Here is a 22,291-nt window from a genome sequence, read left to right as displayed (position 1 = left end):
GATATACTGTGGAGCAATTGTTTGCTTTCCATATTGAGAATCTTAAAATTTTAGATTTTATTTTTAGCTAACATTGGGAACAGTATTATAGGTCCTTATCCATCTTTTGTGAAATAGTGTTTTTTAAACCTGTAAATCAAACCTGTAAATCCAATAAGCTGTAGCTTTAAAAAATAATAATAATAAAAAAAGCTGATAAATATTTTTCAAGTTTTATAGCTCCCTCTAATGATAAAGCAACAGTACTGCAGTCTTTTTCTTAGCTGGTCGAATTTTGGGTGCCATCAGAAATTTAGAAATGGTGCAGTAGGTAATATAAAATTTTGCAATGTGTTAGGCACCCATTTTGCATGTGATATATGATAGAAATACTCTTATACTGTAAGGGGGAAAACCAGCGATAGAAGAGAAGAGAAAGAGTATACTTGCAAAATAAATCTGGGATTATATTTTCTTTTTTAGGCAGATGTGTTCTCATATGGGATCATCCTTTGTGAGATTATTGCAAGGATCCAGGCAGACCCAGACTATCTCCCACGAACAGAGGTGAGCAAAGTTCACTGATAAGGATTATCAAGGGGAAAAAACTAGTTACACGGGTCATTAATTTCCATAGAGTTGCCAAATGGGCTATAAAAGTTGCAATAAAACATTAATCCTTTGTTACATTTATATGCCAAGCTTGGCACGGAATGCTGTTCCCTCTCTCCTCTCCCTTCCTCATTTAAAGTACATAATTATCCTAACATAATATTGGACTGAATATTGTATTAATCAGCCACTTTTCAAGAGATTAACTGTCGTAATACCAAAGACGTTTCTATGGCTCCTTCATTCATGAGAAGAGGGCAGTCTGATCAGGACATTTTCTTCTTTTGATTAGATCTCACCCGCATCTTTTTGCCTTTTCACAGACCATGATGAAAGGGTGGCTATTTTGTTCATACCATATCATTTATTTGCTTTACATCAATACTGTTTTTAAAGTACTTTTTTTCTCTTTTATAAACAGCATATTATTTTGAAGTCAGGTTATGTTTGAGAAATACATGCATTAGGAATCTTGAAAAATATTAAAGTGAAAAAAAACCCTAGCTCGATGAGAGAACACTACTTTTGTGTTTGAAAATTCCAGGCTCAGTAAAAATAATTAGATAGCAGTTGACATAAAAGGTCTGTTTTAATACTCTTGAGAGTTGCTTCCAAAATAAATGGACAAAATTGGCTAATGTAGGGCACATTTCTGTGAAATATTATGTAGGTGAAATATGGAGATATTCTTAAGAATCATCTTTAAGAAAACTAGCAATGTTATAAGTAGTCTGCACTAAAGTTATTACAAAACTATTTTCATAAGTGGTTTATGATATCATTGCATCACAAAGTGATTGTGCAGATTGTTTCTACATTGTAATATGATATTGGCCAAGTACTAGGTACTCTAGAGAAGTGCTTTCTTTTGTAAATACATTTCATGCTAGACTTCGTGGTGGCTAAGTTTCTTGGTGTAGACACATTTATAAATTTCTCTATACATTAGTGGCCAAAATTGTGGAAAACTTTTGGGAAAAGTGTACAATAGAAATGCCACCTTTGGTTAAGTTTCTACCAATTTTTCTTCTAATTTCTTTATAACTGTAGCCTTGTTCACTTAATAATACTATTTTACATCGCTTTCTGAGTGACCAGTCAACTCTTTGCATCATTACTTTAATTTTATTATGTTTTACAAGCTCACTAAATGAAGGAACACAAAAAAACCTCAACCAACTTGATAGTGATCACATAACACACTGACAAATGTCCTCCTCTCAGCTTCAATACATGTCATTAATAACTGAATCCTACTGTGATCTGATTGGCTCATTGCCAAAACAAGATGACACCTGATTGGCTCTCTAAACACTCATGCTCATTGGCTACAATCAGATGAAGGAAAGCTACCTGATATCAACCTAAGCAAGTTGTGCTTCCTTTTTCTGGTTATTTGGTTATAACTTTTCATAGAATACAGTATAGATAATTGAACAAACTATGTTGCATTACATTCTTGATTAAATTATCTTTCCATTGATACATAATTTTATGGTACTACTCCGAAAAAAAAGTGGTGTTATTAGCCATCAAACCTCAAATGTACACTTTTCCCAAAAGGTTTCCACAATTTTGGCCACTACTGTATATCTCATCTTTCACAGTTCTAAATGTTAGACTATATTGGAGGAGTTAACTTGGATTATGGGATTGAAACTATTATCTCTTAGAATACTTTCTCTTATACTATAACTCCAAATGTATTTTTAAAAAGCTGAATTGGTGCTGTGTTTCCAACATTCAAAGAGCTGAGTTTCTGCATAGACAGAAAGGGAAACATTTATTTTCTCTGTACTAGTTTTAGTTTCAGAACTGAGTCCCGAATAAATGCAGTAGCACTCTGGGCTGCTTTTTCTCTTTCCCTCCATTCAGCATGGTGCATCTGTCTGAGCTATGTACAGGCTGAAGATGTTTCAGTACATGCTGTAGAAATAATCTAATGGTTTACCAGCAAACTAATATACTTATGGAGGTTTTAGAATCATAAAATGTAGTATTAAATCAGTCCTTGGAATTTTGCTGGTTAATATGTAGATTCGGTTAGGGAAGAAGGACAGGCTGTTCCATTGTTGAGCCACACAACATGATCCTTGAAGCAGCTGCCATTTTCCTAGCAGCTGCATTGAATTCTGGCCGTTCAGAAACTGGCAGCTGCTTCTGAGATCAAGCTGCACGTTTCTCAGTGTTTCTTAGCAATTCTGTGCCATGTGGACTTCAACTCCCAGAATTCCCCATCCAGCGTTGCTCCTTTGCTTGAATTCTGGGAGTTGAGGTCCACACATATCTTAGAGTTGCAAGGTTGAGAAATGCTGATCTAGATAGTCGGCAATCAAGCCGAGTAATGAGAAGGATGGAACAATATTATATTGGATTTAGAAAGTATTGTTAGGCCAATGAAGGAGGACAAAATAACATCAGCATCTCTTTGTCCAATCCACAGAAGTACTGACCCAGAGGCTCAGGAGGAGAATTAGGTTCTACATCTTTTATGTTTTATCTTTTAACCCTTGTAATTTCCCCACTGCTTTCTTTAATACATGTTTGTTTTATTTAGATATTAACAGAGCATTTTTCTTTTTTTCATGTAGAATTTTGGACTGGATTATGATGCCTTTCAGCACATGGTGGGGGATTGTCCTCCCAACTTTCTCCAGTTAGCCTTCAATTGCTGCAACGTCAGTATCCTCAAAAAAATTATAATCCCAGCTTATATTAAATGTAAAAATGCAAGGCTGAATGAATTGGGAGGTTTTGTAACTCAGAAATTATGAAGTGTTTTGAAGGCAAAATATGAATGATTTGTATGAATTACTTTATGACATTTGTTACTTATGTGTAGATTTGCTATGAAAATGAGCAAAGAATATAAAGTAAGGATATAAAAAACTATCACTATACTTCTTTCCTATATTATATTAGGCAAGGTTTTATGAAAATGAAGCATCCAGCAAATTTTCTTTTATAGAGTGTTTCTATATTTGCATGTGCACAAAATGTTAATGATAAAACATTTTTATATTGGTAGAATACAGATAGTCCACAACTCATAACCATAATGGAGTTTGCCCGTTATGGTCAGAAGTTGTGACAGCTGTTGAGTGAAGCAGCCACATGACTGCCTCAGTTACAAACCCCCATCCCTGCTCTTCTCAATGTGGTCATTAAATGAACATGCGAGTCATTGAGTGGAGCATGGGTTGCCTCTGAGGCTAGTGCAGGCCCTTCCCTTGGCCGCCCAAGGCATCTTTCACCCCTCAGGTACCCGTTGCTTTGCTTCCCACCCCTCAGGTCCCTGTAGGCCCCCACCAGACCCACACCCTCCTCCTCACACCATGTCACCCATCACATACTTATCTTTCGAAATGCTCTAGAGCTCATTTTAGGAAAGCAAAGCAAGCCACTCCATTGCTGGGCCATGCAGCATGATTCCGGAAGCAACTGCCAATTTCTGAGCAGCCAGAATTCAATGCAGCTGCTAGGAAAATGGAAGCTGCTTCAAGAATCATGTTGCATAGTCCAACAATAGAGTGGGCTGTCCTTCCCTAACCCAAGCTTGAGAGCTCCGGAGAGCTTTGAAATAGAAGTGGCAAAGGTTGATGCAAGGTGAGGAGGAAGATGTAGGATCCCATGTGGTGGAAAGCAGGGGGCGTTCAGATAATAGATATTTCATCATCCAGTCATAAAGGCAAAAGACTTTGGGGGGGGGCGCTGCGGCAGCTGTAACTTAGGGACTAGATTGTAAGTAGCTTTGGGGGGGGTCAGTTTCAAATTGTTGCTAAGCAATCGGTCATAAGTTGAGGACTAACTGTGACATAGAAGCATAGATTTTGTGTTATGTGTTTAATTTAGCATTTATTCTTATCTTCATAGATGGACCCAAAGTTACGCCCTTCATTTACTGATATTGTCAAAACACTGGAGGAAATTCTGAGCAATTTGAAAAGAGAAGAAGATGAAAGAGAAAGGAAGCTACTAAATCTGGATATTACAGATCGAAAACCCATATCTGTTTCCAAAGGTAGGATCAAACAATATGATCATAAAACTGCCCAGCTTGCCAAGCAAACATTAAATATTTTATTGAATTGTGTATTTATTTATAAGTAGGAGCCATTGTATTTATAATATTCTAACAAAGTCTAACTAAATATAATCATATATTGAATAAGAGTTAATTTATTTGTAAAAGTAAAAGTTTAATTGGAAATACAATTTGATGTTCACAGTATATCCAATCTATTCACTTTCTGTCTTTCTTCAAGAATCAGATTTAGTCCACAGACATATTTGTTGGACACATAGTTTCTTAAGTCACTCTGATAGGTTGGAATTTAATTTTGATGTTGTTGTTCATGTTAACTTGAGGGAGATACATAAACATTAGTCTAGACCAGGGGTAGGCAACCCAAAACGTTCAAAGAGCCACTTGGACCCGTTTCCCACCAAAAACAAAACACTGGGAGCCACAAAACCCTTTTGATATCTAAAATGAAGATAACACTGCATATATCCTTTTTTACCTTTATTATAGGTGTGTGTGTTTGTGTATGTGTGTGTGTGTGTGTGTATATATATATATATATATATGTACATACGTATATATATATATGTGTGTGTGTGTGTGTGTGTGTACAGACACACACAGGTAAAAAAAGGATATATGCAGTGTTATCTTCATTTTAGATATCAAAAGGGTCTCTCTCTGTGTCTCTCTCTCTCCCTCCCTCTCTATCTGCCCTTGGTCTGCCACTCCTCTTCCCCCACTCTCTTTCTTTTTCTCTCTCTCTTTCCTCTCTCTCTCTCTCTCTCTCTCTCTCTCTCTCTCTCTCTCTCTCTCTCTCTCTCTCTCCCTTCCTCCCTCTCTCTCTCTCTCTCTTTCTCTCCCCCCCTCTCCTATCTGCTGCTCACCTGGCAAGCTTCAAGCTGTTGTCCAACAAGCTCAGGAGTAGGCAATCTTGTCTCTTTTATGACTCATGGACTTCAACTCCCAGAATTCCTGAGTCAGCCTAGCTGGGCTAGCTAGGTCTCTCCTGCCCTTCCTGCTTCCTGCTTCCTGCAGAGACGCAGCAAAGGGAGGAGCTCCGCCCAGTAAGCTTTTCAGCTCCTCGGAGAATACTGTGAGTGCATTCTCTTTTATACACACACACATACACACACACACACACACACAGAGAGAGAGAGAGAGAGAGAGAGAGAGAGAGAGAGAGAGAGAGAGAGAGAGAGAGAGAAGCAGGGAAGCGCAATTGCTTCTCTGTGTCTCTGTCTCTCTCTGCAAAGGCAGAGGAGGCTGGGAACCACAGGGGAAGGCTCAAAGAGCAGCATGCGGCTCCGGAGCCGCAGGTTGCCGACCTGTGGTCTAGACTACCTGCATTGTGAACCATGGTAGGCAACCTAGGGCAACCATAGAAAAAGCTAGCTTTCCTCCACAGACTTTATAATGAAAGGCAAGCATCTACAACATTCCTTCCAACCTCAAATGTAAAGGATTGGCAGATTTGGAGAAAATGGCCCAAATCAGATTTCTAAATAGATAGAGTCAGAGTTTACTGACATTTTCTCATGAAAGAGAGGCTTTCCACTTCAGAAGCAGTCTCAGAACTTTTCTCTCCCTCCCCCTGAAAAATTGTCAACTCTCACATTAGGGTTAATGGGAATCATGTGAAAGGGATTCAGTTGGCATGCATGGTATGAAATTGTTGTAATCACAAGTGTCCCAGTTTATCATTATATCCCCAACAGTGGAAGAACAGCCCCTGAAATCTTAATTTTTTTTTTTTTTTTTACAAAAATGGTGAGAAGAGTTAGCAACACCATTCCTCTCTGATCATTTCTCCCCTAATCTGCTGCCAGCAGATTAGGAATATCGCATAGATTTTAACAAATAGAATTACCCTAATACAAGGAAATCTTGTATTAAACACAATAAAATGGTTGTATTAGAGCAGGGGTGTCAAACTCGCAACATTATATGACGTGTCGCAAAGTATTGTGACTTTTTTTCCATTGTCGGCAATGGGGTCGGCACGGTTTCACCATCATGCATCCAGCCTGTGGGCCGGCAGTTTGACACCCCTGTATTAGAGTTACCATGGGCTTGGTGTGTTAATCAGATTATAAAGGAAAAGAGTAAAGATCACTTTGCAATGTTGGTGATTAGTGGTTAGCATTTTGACTGAGGTATCCATGCTTTATTAATGTCTTCAGTGACAGAATGGTGTAGAAGACAACTCTATCACTTGGTATAGTTACCTTGTTTTTCCAAAGTACTCTTTTGTAGACTTGAATCTTTGATAATGGTCATTTTTATTTTGTCTTGTAAAGACTAGATGCTTTGACACCCAAATTCTAACTCTATGGCTAAGAAAAATATTACAAAAATTATTATTATTTTATTATTATTACTGCAGCTTTTTATGTTCTGATCATTTCTTATGATGTATAATTTTAAAAAATGTTCGAGGCTTGTTGTGTCTTCTGAGTCCTTGGTATAAACATTTCTTGGAGTTTAGTCCAACTTAAGTGCTTTTCTTCATGGCTTGGGATATCTTATTTTGAATCACCCATAAGTCTTGTGAGATATTTATTATAAGCTTGAATTGTAGCAACTTTTACAAATAGAAAAGAAAAAATAGATGGAGGCTGAATTAAAATTTGGGCAATCCAAAAGCCAGCTGGTTGACACATTCTCTTAACCCAACCCACCTCACAGAGGTGTTATTGTGAAGAAAATAGGAGGAGAAAGGAGTATTATGTATGTTCACTGCTTTGCATTAACTTATAATGTACTAAAGGCAAGATTAAAACAAAATTCTAAATTATGGCTTTTTGGGGGGGTAGGGGTGTTTTACTGCTATGACCACAGTATAGAAATTTAAGACATTATTTTCATTTAGATGGGAAATTTGAATTATGTTAGAATTCCGTAGCTGAGCCAGTTTACATCTTGAATTTGCCACTCATTTTAGTCTTAAGTACAAGATATATAAATTGTACCCCACAAGCATGTGTCTTTCATGATCCCAAGAGAAGATTGGGACAATGGTTGGGCCTCCTTTTATTGGAAGACTACTTGGAGTTTAAGGAGCAAAACATGGCTTTTAATTTTGTATATTGGGCAAAATAGATGCTTAAGCATCCATCTCATTCCTTAGAATTTCTCCCAAAACCAAGTCCATATTTATGAATGTAGCTTTCAATATGCCATGGAAAGCTTGGCATAGTTTTCAGGCCAAAAGATGTATTTACATTTTTTTAACAGAAAACCATATGAAACAGCCCTTAAACATGAGGAAATCCATGAAGACACTGGATTTTTTACAACAGATTTTTAAATCAATACCAGATACTCAGAGCCCTCTCTGTGGGCACACGCACTGTCGCCCCACTCCTAGGCCTTCAGCTGGGTTTTATAAAACCTTTTTGCTTTAGGCCTCCGCCGCCATGTGCAAAAAAAAAAAGGTTCAATCAATCAGTCAATTTCAATTTCTCACGGGAAAAAAAAGATCTTGCAAAGTTGGAATTGATTGATTGAACTTTTTAGTCCCACCCAGTCTGCCGTTACCACTGCAGCCACGCCCACCAATGGGCCACACCCAGCCAATAGGCCACATCCACCTGGCACCTAACAATGCATACGTAGGTTTTGAGTTGCAGTTGGGCACTCGGTCTCTAAAAGGTTCGCCATTACTGATCTAGGGGGCAAATTACCATTCCCATCGTTTCATTTTCCTGATTCAGGTAGTCCTCATTTAGCAACCACAGTTGGGATTGGCAACTTCGTCGTTAAGCAAAGTGAAACCGTGACTGTGTTTATGATCTTACTTTAGTTTTCCTTTAACTTTACAGACCCGTGAAGATTATAAACACAAGGATTGATCATAAAGTTAGGTTTTTATCTCTGTTGTAACTGAATGGTTACTATATGAGATAGTTGCTAAATGAGGACTATCTGTCCCACAAAAACTGCTGATTTTGGCTTCCAGAGGGAAGAATGGAATAGGAGTGTGAAGTTTCCAGGAGGCAAAATGGTACTATTCCCACCCTTAAATTATCCAGATCAGAATGTTCCAAAGTTTTGACAGCATGATCTTGAGATCCTGTAGGCCAGTGGTTCTCAACCTGTGGGTCGGGACCCCATTTGGGGTTGAACGACCATTTCACGGGGGTCGCCAAACAACGCAGTCTGCCATTTTTTCCCCCTTTTCCTTTTATTCTATTGGCTTTTGAAAGCCAATAGAATAGACTCTCTTGAATAGAGTCTAATTCTATTGGCTTTCAAAAGCCAATAGGAATTGTCCAGGCTGTCTCTGCCCTGCTGAGCCCGCCAAAAGTCCCATTCTGCAAACAGTGCTGCACTAGTTGAGTAGTCCTCGACTTACGACCGGTTGAGTAGTCCTCGACTTACGACCGGTTGGGGGTCACGGCATTAAAAAGGTTGAAAACCACTGCTGTAGGCTATACACTGCTTATCCATTCTTGTTTTAAAGTATCACTTTAGTATCTGTTATGCTTAGGAAAATGTAAACATAAACTCAGATATCTTAAAGGAAAAGGATTTTTTTGTAATATAGCTAAACACTTTCCGTCTGACCTTAATATTTATAGCTGCTTTGTTTAGTGACTTTTTATTTAAATGTATTTAACAGATTTTTCCCCCAAGCTCAAGTGCTGTGTATCCTAGTTTCTACATTGGACAATGTGCTGTTTCAAGGCTGATGTGGAAAATAACCACTTCCACAGGGAAGTATTATTGTTTGCCTGCCCTTTTCACAGCATAGTGGTGTCTTTTGCTCCAGGGAAACCTCACTTCTGGAAACTATTGTCATTAATAGCATGGAATGTGCTAAACTTAATTAAAAGGGGAGTGTCCTCTTTAACTTTCACTCTTGGGAAGACTTTTAGGGTGTACAAATAATTGGAAGAATATATTTTTGTCATATTAGCTATTTCTAAATATGTCTATGCATTTGAGGGATAGAAGATATGTCGAAGAGTATAAAAACAAAATTTAACAATATGCAATAGATTGCATTCTCTGTCTATAGAAATGGCTTATACAAAATTTATTTGAGATTGAAAAAAGAACTTTATGAGAATTTGTATACTTCCTAAGGGTGTATGGTTGTGGAGGATATGAGAACAGCACATATGTATTGATTATCTCTCCCTGTGAGTGTATATGAGTCTAGATTTGTCACTGAGGTAATGTGTGGATTTAAATCCGATTTTATTTTTTAGGATTGCTAGAGAGGGGACAAGGTATCAAACGGCTGAGCTCATTGGATGACAAGATCCCACCTAAATCACCCCGGCCACGGCGAAACATCTGGCTATCACGCAGTCAGTCAGACATCTTCTCTCGGAAACCTTCCTGCAAGATAAATGTTCAGGATCCATATTATACACCAAGCAAAGGGGCAAGTCGAAAAGTCAACCCCTTCAATTCTAGGGAAGACTTGAAAGGGGGGAAGATAAAATTTTTTGACTTGCCTAGCAAATCCGTGATATCTCTTGTATTTGACCTGCACTCTCCAGAAGCAAGAGGATGTCTAAAAATGAGCCAGCCGCTATTCAAGCACACCTATGCCTCTGACTGGCAAGGCTCTTCTTTCTTTCCTGGGAGAAGAAGCAGATCACTTCCAGTTTCTCCTGAATTTGGCCCTAAAGATTATAGCGCATTTGGAGGTATCTCTTCAACAGTCAGTTGCTGTGATCCCACGCAGCTAGGGGCTGAGGTGCGCCAGAGGCTACTATGCAGTAGTAAGTATGGTGTATCTGAGATCCCTCCTTTTCAGGTTAAACAACGCAGGCAGGACTCTCATCCTCTGCTTCTGCAAGAGGAGGAAATGGATTGTTCTGATGAACTGGAGTCTCTAAACAAAAATGGGTATTCTGTAAAATGTTCAGCTGAAGAGCCAGAACTTGGGAAGCCTGAGGGACAAGTGCTGCAAAACACTCCTGGCCAAGTGGCTAATATCTTAGTAGACAATTTAGACTACCCAGAAAATCAATTCCCAGAAATGTTCATGAGCTGTACCACCTCTGAAGAAATGGAGGTTGAAGATGAAACTCAAAGGAATATGCCTTCCACTAAATTGGAATCTTCTAAACGGTTGCTCAGTATTAATCCTTCCTCACAGCATGGCAGAGACTCCGGCTTCCTTGAAGTGGTGGACAGTGACAGTTCAAATGTTTCTCTGCTGCCTTCAGACACACTAGCATCAATAAGTGGACAGCCAAAATGTGACATTTAAAACTAGCCATTGGATGATTATGATGATACACTTCTAACTATGGTTTTAACTTCCTGTGTCAAATGTCTCTAAACAGTATAGAAATGTAACCAGTCCATTTGAAAATTCTAAAATGTATTATGAGAGATCGTATGCATGCAAGGATGTGCGTAAAGAATTCTCAGCATACCTCAGGAAGAAGCTAATATAGGAATAAGGTTTGCTGTTGAATGCCTGATTCATGTAGGGTCACAGTTATAGAGATAGTGAGATTATGGACATCTCTCCATGTTCCTATTTGTGTTATTCATACTTTTTACATTCTGTTAAATGTTTTTTTTTTAAACTTAGTGTCTCCTTGAACCTTCAAAATCTTTGTCTCATTAGCAGTAAAAATGCTGAGCAGCAATAAATATTTATGTGGAAAATATTTAAAATAACAAGTATCCTGAGTCGGGGGCAGACTGTCCTGGACTAGTCTTACTTACCCTGGCCAACCTTCAAAGTATTAATTTTAAAACCTAGTATTCTGAACAATGTCCATTGTTGGAATATTCTGCGAATAGAAGTTTATACTTGAAGTTGCTTAAAGGTAAGGGCAGTTGATTTAGATATTACTGGACTACAACCACAACTGTTCTGGCCAGTAACAAGGGCTGATGAGTTGGAGTCCATTATTATCGCAGGTTGCCCAAAAACATGTACAAGATTTTTTGTCATGGGAATTTCAGTTTCAAAATCAGCTTCTCTGGAAGTAGTTCAACATATCAAACCATTTCTACAATATTCAAAAAATTTTGGTCCATGATTGCAAGAAATCACTTTTGGATTGATTAATTTCTAGAATATCCTATTTTGGATCAACCAAAATAGAATGGTTTGCAATGATACTTCCCCACTTTTGCTATAAATAAACAGGAAGAATAGGACTCCGAATACTATAACAATTATTAAATAAGTTGAGATTTGGCTACAATAACTTCCTTACCTTTTCCAGTCCAGTTGCAAACAGTGGAGGCACTGAGCACATTCCTACTTCAGGCATTCCTTGTTAAATTATTAGTTGCTTGTCCAGGTTTTATTTGCTGGTAAGGAAATTTTCCATCAGCCATTTTACTGAAGGAACAGCAAAGTTCCTTTTTTGAATAAATTGCTCATGAAACAAAATGAGATGAATATTTTTTATCTCTTAAGTAACCTTATTCCCTTTATTGTAGAAGCATGAAACGTATGGTCATCAAATGTTTGGCATGGAAACTCCCTTCAACATATTTTAAAAATCCAGTTTTGCATGCATATCTTCAATTAGTCTATGTGCGTCACTCACATTGAAACATGGTCTCTGTGTACAATTTATATAAATTTTGTAGATAAGTTGCTTGAAATCTCTCAAATGGAAAATGAATTTTAAAGTGTAGCTACAGAAATAGCACATCCAGACCAGCATTACATGCTCAGAACTTAATAGGAGTTAATATAGATTATATAAAAAGGATTAAACTCCCAAATTTTGCCTCTAGTTAGAATACACTTGAAATTAGTTCTGGTGAACATAATTTCCTAATGTTCATTCCTCAAAACTGAACTATAGAAAGGGCAAATCCTCACAAAATATGAAGCAATAAAAGCAAAGTCACAAATATTGAGCAGACCAGTTTTGCAAGCTATGTTTGTTTATAGAAGTTAATGACAGTCTCAAGCTGGAGAACAAAATTGTCTTAATTATTCATTTGAAAATTTCTAAAGTAGCACCATATTCCAGTTCAATTGTTTCCTCTTTCAGAATTAGTGATAAAGAATCCCAGTAGTTATTATCAGGCTGCTTTATTTAAAACAGGTGGCACGATTTTAAATTTGGTATCATTTTCCTCCACCCCATCCAAAGCAAAACAATTGAATGTAATTTATGCTCAGCTCTGGAAAGCACCAAGTATGCAATGTGTCTCAGAGGCCATTTCAATTTCACTTCCAGAAACTATTCCATCCTTCGCCCACGTTAGTTTATAACTTGCTCTGCAGATTCCATTCTTGTAACCTTTCAATATCTCACTTTTACTGCTTTTGAAGGCTAGATGTGACAAATTACTTCCATTCTGGTCACATTCCCCCACCCTTTTTTGTATATTTTCCTGGTTTTTTTTTATAGACTCTAAGAAGTGGTACCCTCTCTTGTTAATGGGATAATAGATTCCTACTGCAGTTGCTCTGCCTTCTTGGTAGAGTGTTAGTGATAACCTAGGTCCTTGATGCAAAAGTAAGTCTTTCTAGACTGCCATTTAACAAAAGTTGGCTTCATAGGAGCTTGAGAAAGCAAACTACAAAGTTATTGAATGGTTAAACAGAAAAGTAATCTGTCATCTTATACAACATGTAAACACTATTATCACATTCTTTGGGTACACTAGGGGTCTTCAACCTTGGCAACATTAAGATTTGTGGACTTCCAACTCCCAGCAAAGCTGGCTGAGGAATTCTGGGAGTTGAAATCCACAAGTCATAAAAGGGCCAGGTTTGAAGACCCCTGGGGTACATCATGGAAAGCCAGCATTGAGGACCAGCTATGAGCCATCATCTGTACTCTATACAGAATGTGGCCAAATGAATGCATAATTTGTACAAACACAACAATGCTAGATGGTTTTGCTTTTCAGCATGTTTGATTTGCTAACAAAGATGCATATTGCTTTTGACAAGCCACCTGAAAACACTTGTAAGATCCTCAGTCGATTTTTAATTCATTAATTTTGTCTAAATTACATTTAATAAGCATATCAGAGGATATTCATGTGGCCAACTGATGAAAGACTGTGAATACATGTAATGTAACAAATTGATGCCAGAGTAGAAAAAAAGTGTACTATGGATTCTTGGTTGCTGGATCTTGTCCAAGAACACTGGTATTTCTTGCCAGTTTAACTAGACACTTGAATAATTCCTCTTTGCACTTAATGCTGCTGTTTATACTGCATGTCACTACATTTCTATGCAAAAATAACCTTTGAGGTAGCCAAATATTTGATTTAAGGTTTATAGATCTTTATAAGATCTATTTTCATATTTATGAAGGAATTTTATGTCTTAATATTTGCTGTCTGTAAATAGCTAAATTTTGTCATTAAAGTTTAGGAAAAAAAATTATAGCATGATGTGTATAATTTAACACTGCCAAGAAAAGGATTTTTTAAAAAGCAGTTTTCTAATACTTTAGATATTTATGAATGTTTAAAGAAAACAAATCTTGATTTGTATGTGTTGATTCATATTGTCTGATTCCCCCCCCCCTTAGAATTACATAAGCAGTATGTTTCACTGGAACTAAAAAAAAAACCAAAGATAAACGTAGTTTAAAATATCTGCAAATTTTCTTTATAGTTTTTGTAAACTATTCCCCAGTTTAGTCAGAAGAAAAACAAATATGTTTTTGTGGTTGAGAAGACAAAACTTACGAAGCAAAGGAGCAATATAAAATGGCTTCAAACAATTTCTGGGAAACACCCATTCTGATTTAATATTCACACATTCCAGTATTTTGTTGTGCAAGTGATAATGTTTTTTTCTGTTACAGTCAGATTCCAGGAGAGTCTTTGTCTCATTCCAGAAGGAATTCCTTATTGTGCTTTCACGTTTTCAGATTTTCAGTTATGTATTCACCAAAAATTAATGCTGGTGGTAGATTATCCTAACATTTGTTTCTAGAGAAGACACATCACATTTCATAGTGTGTAAGCTGCAGTTACCTTATATTAAAAAGATAGTAACTGGAGCCAATGTCATGTTGGTAAGTTAAATGCTTTCATATAACAAGTAATGGGACAGTTGTTCTGTTGAGGCATTTGCATTTGTGCTACAGATCAGTGTTCTATTAATTTGGATATTTCTATTTTCTAAGTAATCTATGTATCCATCTTGAAGTTTTCAAGTTAATTGCATTAATGAAGGATAGAATTACCAATCAACTTTCACTAAATGATTGAAAGTTCTTTTTGAGCAAAAAATTCTCCTTGCTCTTTAAGTTATTTATCTTACTTAACAACTGCCCATCTCCTTCACAGAGGGACTCTGGGCAGTGTACAATAAAATCTACTCACCATTTTTAACCAGCCACCTCATTTCTCATTTGTTTTACTCTGTTTTCAAAGGAAAACAGAGTAAAACAATCTAAATGCTTTCATTTTTCTTATACCAAAAAACAGCTCTTGATTTCACATTTAACAGTTATCCTTCAAATATCAAATATGTTTGGAATATAGATGGATATAAAATTATAATTTTATTCAATTCCTGTGAAAGTATAAATAATAAAATTTGTAAGTATTAACATTTATAAAAAATTTGTGTGCTACTGCTGCATCACTTTACATTGATTTCAAATTTTGTCATTTTGCTGTCCATCCTCACAAGTTGATAACATCTGGCTAGAGCTATTCAGTTAGCTTGAGCTTTCGTTTCTCTAGCTTGGTATTAATGACCAGCTTTAGCTACTTCATTGCTCTCCCCAGCAACAGCTTTTAATAAGTTGAACGTTATTGACCTCAGTAAAGCTGTTATCAAATAATGCTTTCCAGCAATGTATCTGGAACAGATAAAGACTAATAAAAGAATCATTATTTAGCTTCCAAGAGATCTCATTACTGTTTTGTTGTGTGTAACTGGAATACATAACTTCACGATCTGTATTACAAAAAGACTTGCAACAATAAATTAACAGCTAAAAAGCTTCCAGTCTGCCAAATATTTTGATACAAAAAGCTAAACATTATTTAATAAGCAAAACACCAATATTTTATTTCAACAAAGATTGGTGATGGTACAGAAGAAAAATATCCCTTTGAATAATTATACTAGAATGGGACTGGGAGCCTATGACCTTCCAAATGTTGATTTGTAACTCTATCCTGCATTACTGTTTTTTTCCAACAGAAAGCTTAATTTGCATTTGGAAAATAAGACTTCAATAGAACTGTAAAAAAAAAATTAAGCAATTTGGCTTTAATTCCTTATCTTTTCCTTATTTTTTTGTTGTCCTATCTAAAGGATTTAAAATAACTAAAAACAAAACAGTATAATGTAAAACACATGTAAGAACAGTTTAGAGGGCGTGATTTCAAAAGGATATCCAGAAAGAGGAAAGACAACCAGCTGTTTGCTAATGACAAACTGTAATACAAGAAAATCAGACATCACCTTGTCAGTGTTTCCCAAACTTGACAATTTTAAGGCATGAGGACTTCAACTCCCAGAATTCCACAGCCAGCAACGCTGTGGGAGTTGAAGTCCACATGCCTTAAAATTGTCAAGTTTGGGAAACACTGCCTTATGTTATGGTAGGTTAGATTCAATTAGATTTCTGAAGCCTTGAAAACTTTGTAGTTGATTTAAAATGGCTGCAGTCTCCTTTTTGGGCTGCTATAAAAATAGAGGAATTTATATTTGATACACTGTATTTGCATTCCTCTTCCCCAAAACAAAAGCCTCACAAAATTTCAGAAAGTTTGATTAGAAATTTGTGATACAGAGTTGGGGCTTAAATATTCGAATGTAATCAAGTTAAGCAAGAACTAACATAATAACTCAAGTGTCAAACTGGCAGCCTATAGGCCGGATGTGTCATATGTAGGCCACGCCCACCCCAGCTCCGCAAAGGCAAAAAAAGTCTCGATAGGTCACATGACACGATCAAGTTTGACACCTGTGTAATAACTGTTCTCAAGTATTCACTTGAACGCACAAGTGTTTAAAAAGGTAGGTAATGCACTTCTTACCTATTCTGATCAAGCTGTACAAGCTGGGATGTCAGAAAAGGAACTAATGCTGTTTTAAGCACCTGCTTAAAAACAAGTACTAGTCTATAAATCTGAAAGTCTACTAAAGTAGGCATCTACACTGCATGGAGAGCTGTAATGACTTCACAACATCTGATAAAGACATAAAAGTTAGAGAGCAGGAATACAGCTAACTATCTGATCTTATGAACATTAGTATGGAGGGTGGTGCAAGGCGATCCATGTAAAAAATGTTTTCCCACAATCCCCTTGGTACAAAGAAAACATTTCTCTGAATGTTTAAGGTAGATGATTCTTGGGAAAGTTTACAAGGCTGCTTTGAAAACTGATGCCATCTGTCTTCTCATACATGTACAGCACTGCCATTCCCCAAGAGGCATTGTGTGCGTATGAATATATAAACAAATGGGAAACATTTTTTAAAGTGATGTACTAGTCTTATACAAGAAAGTGCTTGAAAAAAAATGCTTCATCTGCCATATAAAGATTCTATCCCCAATGGGAAAATTTAATACATAATTTTACAAACATTTAAAAATAAATCCATATTCAGGCTGCTACACATATTCTATCATGTCTTATTAATGTCTCTATAGCAGCTCTGGTTTGAGGGCTGCGGCTTCAAGAAAACGATAATAATAGCATTATCTGTGATCCTGAACGATACGGTGTTTGCTTCTAACTACTGTCCCATGCCAATTTCATCTTTTGGTTGTGGGCTTTGGAAGATTTAGAAAACAAACTTTTCACAATCTGAAGAGGCACAGACTTTCCACTAAGATACAATTTGTTATGGCAGTCTGGTAACCAAGGCCCATCATTTGAGTCTCTCTGTTTATCATTCCTGAGCATCTGGATGTATGCTATTATGTAACCTGTCATGAAAGCATCAAAGCCAGCCCGGTGAATACTCCCTCGTGAACAGTTAGATGGTGCTACATTATCTGTAACAGGCAAAGAAGTCACTGCAGAATCACTCTGTAACTGGGCTTTTGGCTCTGTTCCTTCACTTCCTATTGGCTTTTCCTGCTGGAAGTCTTTGAATGGTGAAGAAATGACATTCCCATTGTCTAAGGCAATGGCAACATTGCCATCAACACTGGCATCAACTGCACTGTTGGAAACTAGTTCTTGTTCCACATCCATTGAAGTCTCCCCATTACCAGATGCTCTTTCTGCATCTGCATTATCTACAATAGGAACAATCAAGTTAATAGGGCAGGACTGTTTGGAAGGGGAACCTTTTTCCTTATTCCAAGCTAACTTTACATCATTCATGGGGCTGCTCAGTTCAACTTCTTTTGTCGACTCTGCTAAGTTCTTCCGCCGTTTCCATTTCTGTTTTCTTGTCTTCCGCTTCTCCTCTTTCTGATTCTCATCTTCATTAATTATTAGATCAATATTGTGAGATTGTGTACATTTCAGCCCATCTGGGCACCAGCCATAAGCCTGTGAAGGAGAATGAGAACTATTAGGATAGATTTAAAAAATTCTGAAAATTTTGCAATGACTGGAATCCAGTCAATCTTTCCTAGAAAACAGTACTATGCATAACCATTGATTCTAAACCTCCTCACTTGGATCCCCCAAGTAGCTTGTTCCTAAATGAAGCAAAAATTCCAGTTTTGTTCTTTCTTTTAAAATAACCCACTTAATTAAAAAATATCTGGTTTCCCTGTAGCATATTTTAATGGCCAGAAAAGCTGATCTAGCAAGAGAGATTTTTTTTATTCGGGGTAACTGGTTTTCATGGTCAATATCTAACAACATTTGAGGCCTAAAACAGTTATTTCCAATTTGGCTTTAGAGAGATTTTTAAGATCCTAAAAGGCAGATGAAAGAGCCAATAATACTTAACCGAAAATGGTTGACAGATGACAATTTTGTTAGCGCTGTCAGTTTGAGCCTGGCTGACATCAGGCAGAGAGCAGAACCGATATTCAACATAGGCATCTATGCTGGCAGGATAGTTGCAGAATTCTATGCTGAGATATGGTTTCTTAGAATCTTTCAACCTGAAGTTTTCTCGTTTGCTGAAAATTGAAAGCAGTATTATAATAGCAAATGTATGGGGATAATCAGTGATTTTTCAGGACTTTTCTTTTACAAAATCATACAAAAGATTTACAGAACATAGAAAAAGACGTATGATGGAGGGAAAATCAATTCAAAACAAACACAGAATTGTCATTGAGATGAAATTTAATACAGAAGTGCTGTTGGGTAACTGTATAATTTGTCTACTGATAAGAGTTTTCCAATTCTATTGCCAGTTAACTATCACTAGCATTTTTCCTGATATCTACCTTGCTGAGCCTTGTCTCTAGTTAGTTAACCAAAAGAAAAAAATCCTACCATTCCTATTCCACTCTGCCATGTTATGCAATATCTCCTCTCATATTTTCTGGACCACATGGAGAACACAGAATGCAGATTGACATGCATTTCATGCCACTTTATCATTATTCTGAATCAGTATAATCACCAGAGTACAGAATGAAAAAAGACTTTAAAATTCATTTCAGAAGAGTAATAAAGCCAGTGATAATCATAAATAATGGCTAGTTAAGTGAATCAACCAAAATTTATATAAGTTATTTCTGATGTTTTCCCTCCCATTTTCACAAAAGAAGGAAAAGAGTGTTTAAAAAATGTCAAAAGCACTGCTTTGGAACTACATTTGATTACATAAAGAGAATGATCTATAAGCAGCTTGAAAACTGCCTCCTGACTAATAAGTATAAGGATACGGTAGTTATCTTCTTAGCCTTCACCCTACTTGGTCATGTGAATATTGAAATCTTTTTATATATAAAGAAGAAACTGAAGAGGAGCAATACAATTCCAACATTTGCAGGGTGTTTACAGCATATATTTGTTAAATGATACATACCACTTCTTATAGGCATACTCTAGGTAAGACGCTACAAAACGTGCCTCGAATTCTGAGGCATATTTGGTGTCATAGAGGCCAGCTGGGAACATCTCAGAAAGGTCAGCAGTGAAAGTGCCCAGATTGTCAGGTAAGTGGGCATAGAAGCATTGGTAGAGGAAAACTAAATCAATTAGGCCATTGTGCAGAATGATAGGTTTTCTTGCTCGAATTATTTCCAGGAAAAAAGTACGAATTGATTGGCTCTGATTTTCATTTCCCTGTGAGTAAACAAAATGGAAACAATGTTATTTAGGCATTCCACTAAAGTCCTCTTCTGACAGTCTTTTAGATTTGGAGGGGCAAATGGGGTGCCAAAAGTTATCTCCTCTAGACCTATTATCTAAAGAAAATACAATCTAATCTAAAGTATTGTATAGGCAATAAAGTTTTGCTTACCATTTGTTAGCTACCAACTAAACCACTGAACATACAACTACATCATCTAAATATGGCCTTATCAGTAAGATCTCCAATCTCACAGAAAAATGGTACTACTGGTAACTTTCCTTTCAATAGCTGAAGGTAATATGAGACTTTTATCAAACAGCTTGAACCTGGGTTAGTTTCTAAACCTGATGTTGACACTAAACTTTCACCAAGTTATGGAACAAAATATTCTGTGAAATCTACTAGGTAAGAAATCCAAACTCATTTCCCAATTTCTTTCTTATATTTCCATTAGATTTAGTCCTTTAATTAAGGAATCCTTGTACCTTATCATTGCCCCTATGATATGGAATGCCCTGAGAATATTGCTTGTTGAAGTCAAAGCCATGTTGCACCAGGAATTGGACTGACTGTGGCTCAATTATATAATCATCCATACACAGCAAGGTCATGTTGTAGATTTGGGAAAGATATGTGTTCTCCATCTGCAAAATAAAAGCCAATGCAATAAAACAATTACTATTGTGTTGTGAATATATGTCTCATATATACATTCAGATATGTGTATATGAAAACCTCCAGCATTGATTTCAGCTACAGTAAGCAATCTTAACTGAGATAGCTGAACACAAAATAAGATGTTTGTCAGATTTCTAGCAGTGTTTGTGTCTACTCTTTCTTTTTTGGATAATTGTTTTAAATTTAGGTTCTCTCTCCTTTCTGTGAATACAATAATACCCCAGAAATTCAAAAGTTTTATAAACTAATGCTAATAACACCAGACATCATCTTTAGATTAAGTTTCTAAGGTTTGCCTTCAATATTCATCATAGGTAAGATTCTCTTGTCCTCACAGAAATATCAACAGAAGGCTAGATACGAGATGAGCACCATACCTTGTCAGGAAGGTGTTTAAAACAAGCAACTCCAAGAGACAAAATAGAGCGTGTTTTAGCAGCATTGCAAACCGCTTTATATCGTTCTTCAATGCACCTGTGATAAACATTAGGCAATTTAATAAAAAGCAAAGAAAGAAAATTTAATCTGCAGAGTGCATAACCCCTGAAAATATCATTAGTATTGTCTAGATGGACCAATAATCTGATCATTATAAAGTAGCTGTCAACACTCCGTATGATTTCTGATCTGATGACAAAATCTTGTCATTAACCTAACTACATCCCCTAACTTTAAACATGATCTTCCCCAACTCCAAGAGTATTATAGTGATGCCTATACCTATAGTTAACAGTCTTATTTTCAGAAGGGACAATTGCTTAAATAATCTTAATCAAGTCATCAATTCCATCTAAAGCTTATACCTATTGAATGCTTCTATCTAAAAATCTGACAAGTATATTTAGTAAGTATTGTGAATAAAATATTTGGCTCAACATTAAGAAATTGATTATTAAGAAATTGACTTCGGAAGAGAAAGAGTGGCAGCACAGTACTTACTGATTCAGCAAACTCTTCCTTGTTCCAAGCCCACTAAGTTCCTATGGATAAAGATAACACTTTCAGTCTTCAATCGAAGATGCAACTACACAAAATAATTAGAGATACATTTTACCTAACTCTCAGGAGTCTGACTGCAATTTTCTCTTGTTCCAAAGTTAAAACCAATAAAGAGCAATTCTACTCACTGTGTCAACAGCAATAAAGCTAGACGTTTTGATAGCCAAGAGCATGGATGGCCACAGCTCCTTGAAATTGTCTTCCTGGACATCAATGACGGGCACCCTTAAAGAGGCCATTATAATACAGCTGTTGGGAACAAGACACATATGATGTTATTTTAATAATCCAGTTATTAACTTTGTTTTGGGGGAAATCATGGTGAAAAAGTAAAATAAGCAAAAGGCTGCCAACTAGTCAATTTAAAGAACTGATAATTTTCTGCATCTACCCCATCTCTTCCATTAAAACTCAAAAAATATAGGTCACATGTCTCAGTTGCAAGAATCCACACAACCTGCAGAAGATAGTAGAGATACAGAAAACTACTTGCTGTCATCTACCGGTCCTCCGCATTTGTGCAGTGTAGATATGGTAGCTGTAACCAAAAGAATCATATTGCAATTGCCAATGTCTAAATGGGAGCAGGCTTTGCGTTCGGCAGAGCTCTCTTCTCTGCGTTCCTGGGTACCAAATCGCCTGGGGAAAACTATAAAGGAGAGAAAAATCAAAACGAATAGAATCCAGGAACTCACATTCAACTGTAGCAATCCTTGGAAGTTTTCAGATTTTCTATTACCCTTAGTAGAATTCGTCTCCCGCTGATACCCCCATAAACTTCCGGCGCGTTACGAACTCAAGGGTCCTTCTCCTGCTGATGGCGCACAGATCTAGATGCCTAT

At 36.8% G+C, this 22,291-nt stretch overlaps 2 protein-coding genes across 5 annotated transcripts in view; one reads left to right on the top strand and one right to left on the bottom strand.

Moving 5' to 3' along the window:
• The window catches only part of TESK2 (testis associated actin remodelling kinase 2), a 57,539-nt gene extending 41,739 nt beyond the window's left edge, over positions 1–15,800 (top strand). For all 4 annotated transcript variants that reach the window (XM_039349591.1, XM_039349590.1, XM_039349592.1 and 1 more), the window contains 4 exons: positions 463–546; positions 3,183–3,269; positions 4,465–4,612; positions 9,832–15,800. In XM_039349591.1, coding sequence (XP_039205525.1) covers positions 463–546; positions 3,183–3,269; positions 4,465–4,612; positions 9,832–10,847 — 1,335 coding nt within the window. In that variant the 3' untranslated portion in view covers positions 10,848–15,800. The remainder of the gene's footprint in view (positions 1–462; positions 547–3,182; positions 3,270–4,464; positions 4,613–9,831) is intronic.
• Positions 15,801–17,090: 1,290 nt separating this feature from the next.
• Positions 17,091–22,279, bottom strand: TOE1 (target of EGR1, exonuclease). Its single transcript, XM_039349603.1, has 8 exons — positions 22,145–22,279; positions 21,578–21,698; positions 21,390–21,430; positions 20,828–20,924; positions 20,258–20,416; positions 19,503–19,762; positions 18,468–18,642; positions 17,091–18,058 (listed from the first exon to the last, which is right to left on the bottom strand). The coding sequence occupies exons 2-8, from the start codon at positions 21,686–21,688 to the stop codon at positions 17,288–17,290; spliced, it is 1,614 nt and encodes a 537-aa protein (XP_039205537.1). The 5' UTR covers positions 21,689–21,698; positions 22,145–22,279; the 3' UTR covers positions 17,091–17,287.
• Positions 22,280–22,291: the final 12 nt, after the last annotated feature.

The sequence above is a fragment of the Crotalus tigris genome, unplaced genomic scaffold, assembly GCF_016545835.1.
Source record: "Crotalus tigris isolate CLP2741 ecotype Arizona unplaced genomic scaffold, ASM1654583v1 scf7180000018299.754606, whole genome shotgun sequence".
Taxonomy (NCBI): domain Eukaryota; kingdom Metazoa; phylum Chordata; class Lepidosauria; order Squamata; family Viperidae; genus Crotalus; species Crotalus tigris.
Note: the sequence above shows the minus strand (reverse complement) of the source record. Positions and strands in the feature narration are given on the sequence as shown.

Coding starts and splice junctions, on each gene's coding strand:
- TOE1 (XM_039349603.1), bottom strand. CDS start 21,688: ATGGCCTCTTTAAGGGTGCCCGTCATTGATGTCCAGGAAGACAATTTC. Junction 20,925..21,389: donor AGGAAGAGTTTGCTGAATCA/GTAAGTACTGTG, acceptor TGTTTATCACAG/GTGCATTGAAGAACGATATA. Junction 18,643..19,502: donor GAGTATGCCTATAAGAAGTG/GTATGTATCATT, acceptor TTCAATTTTCAG/CAAACGAGAAAACTTCAGGT.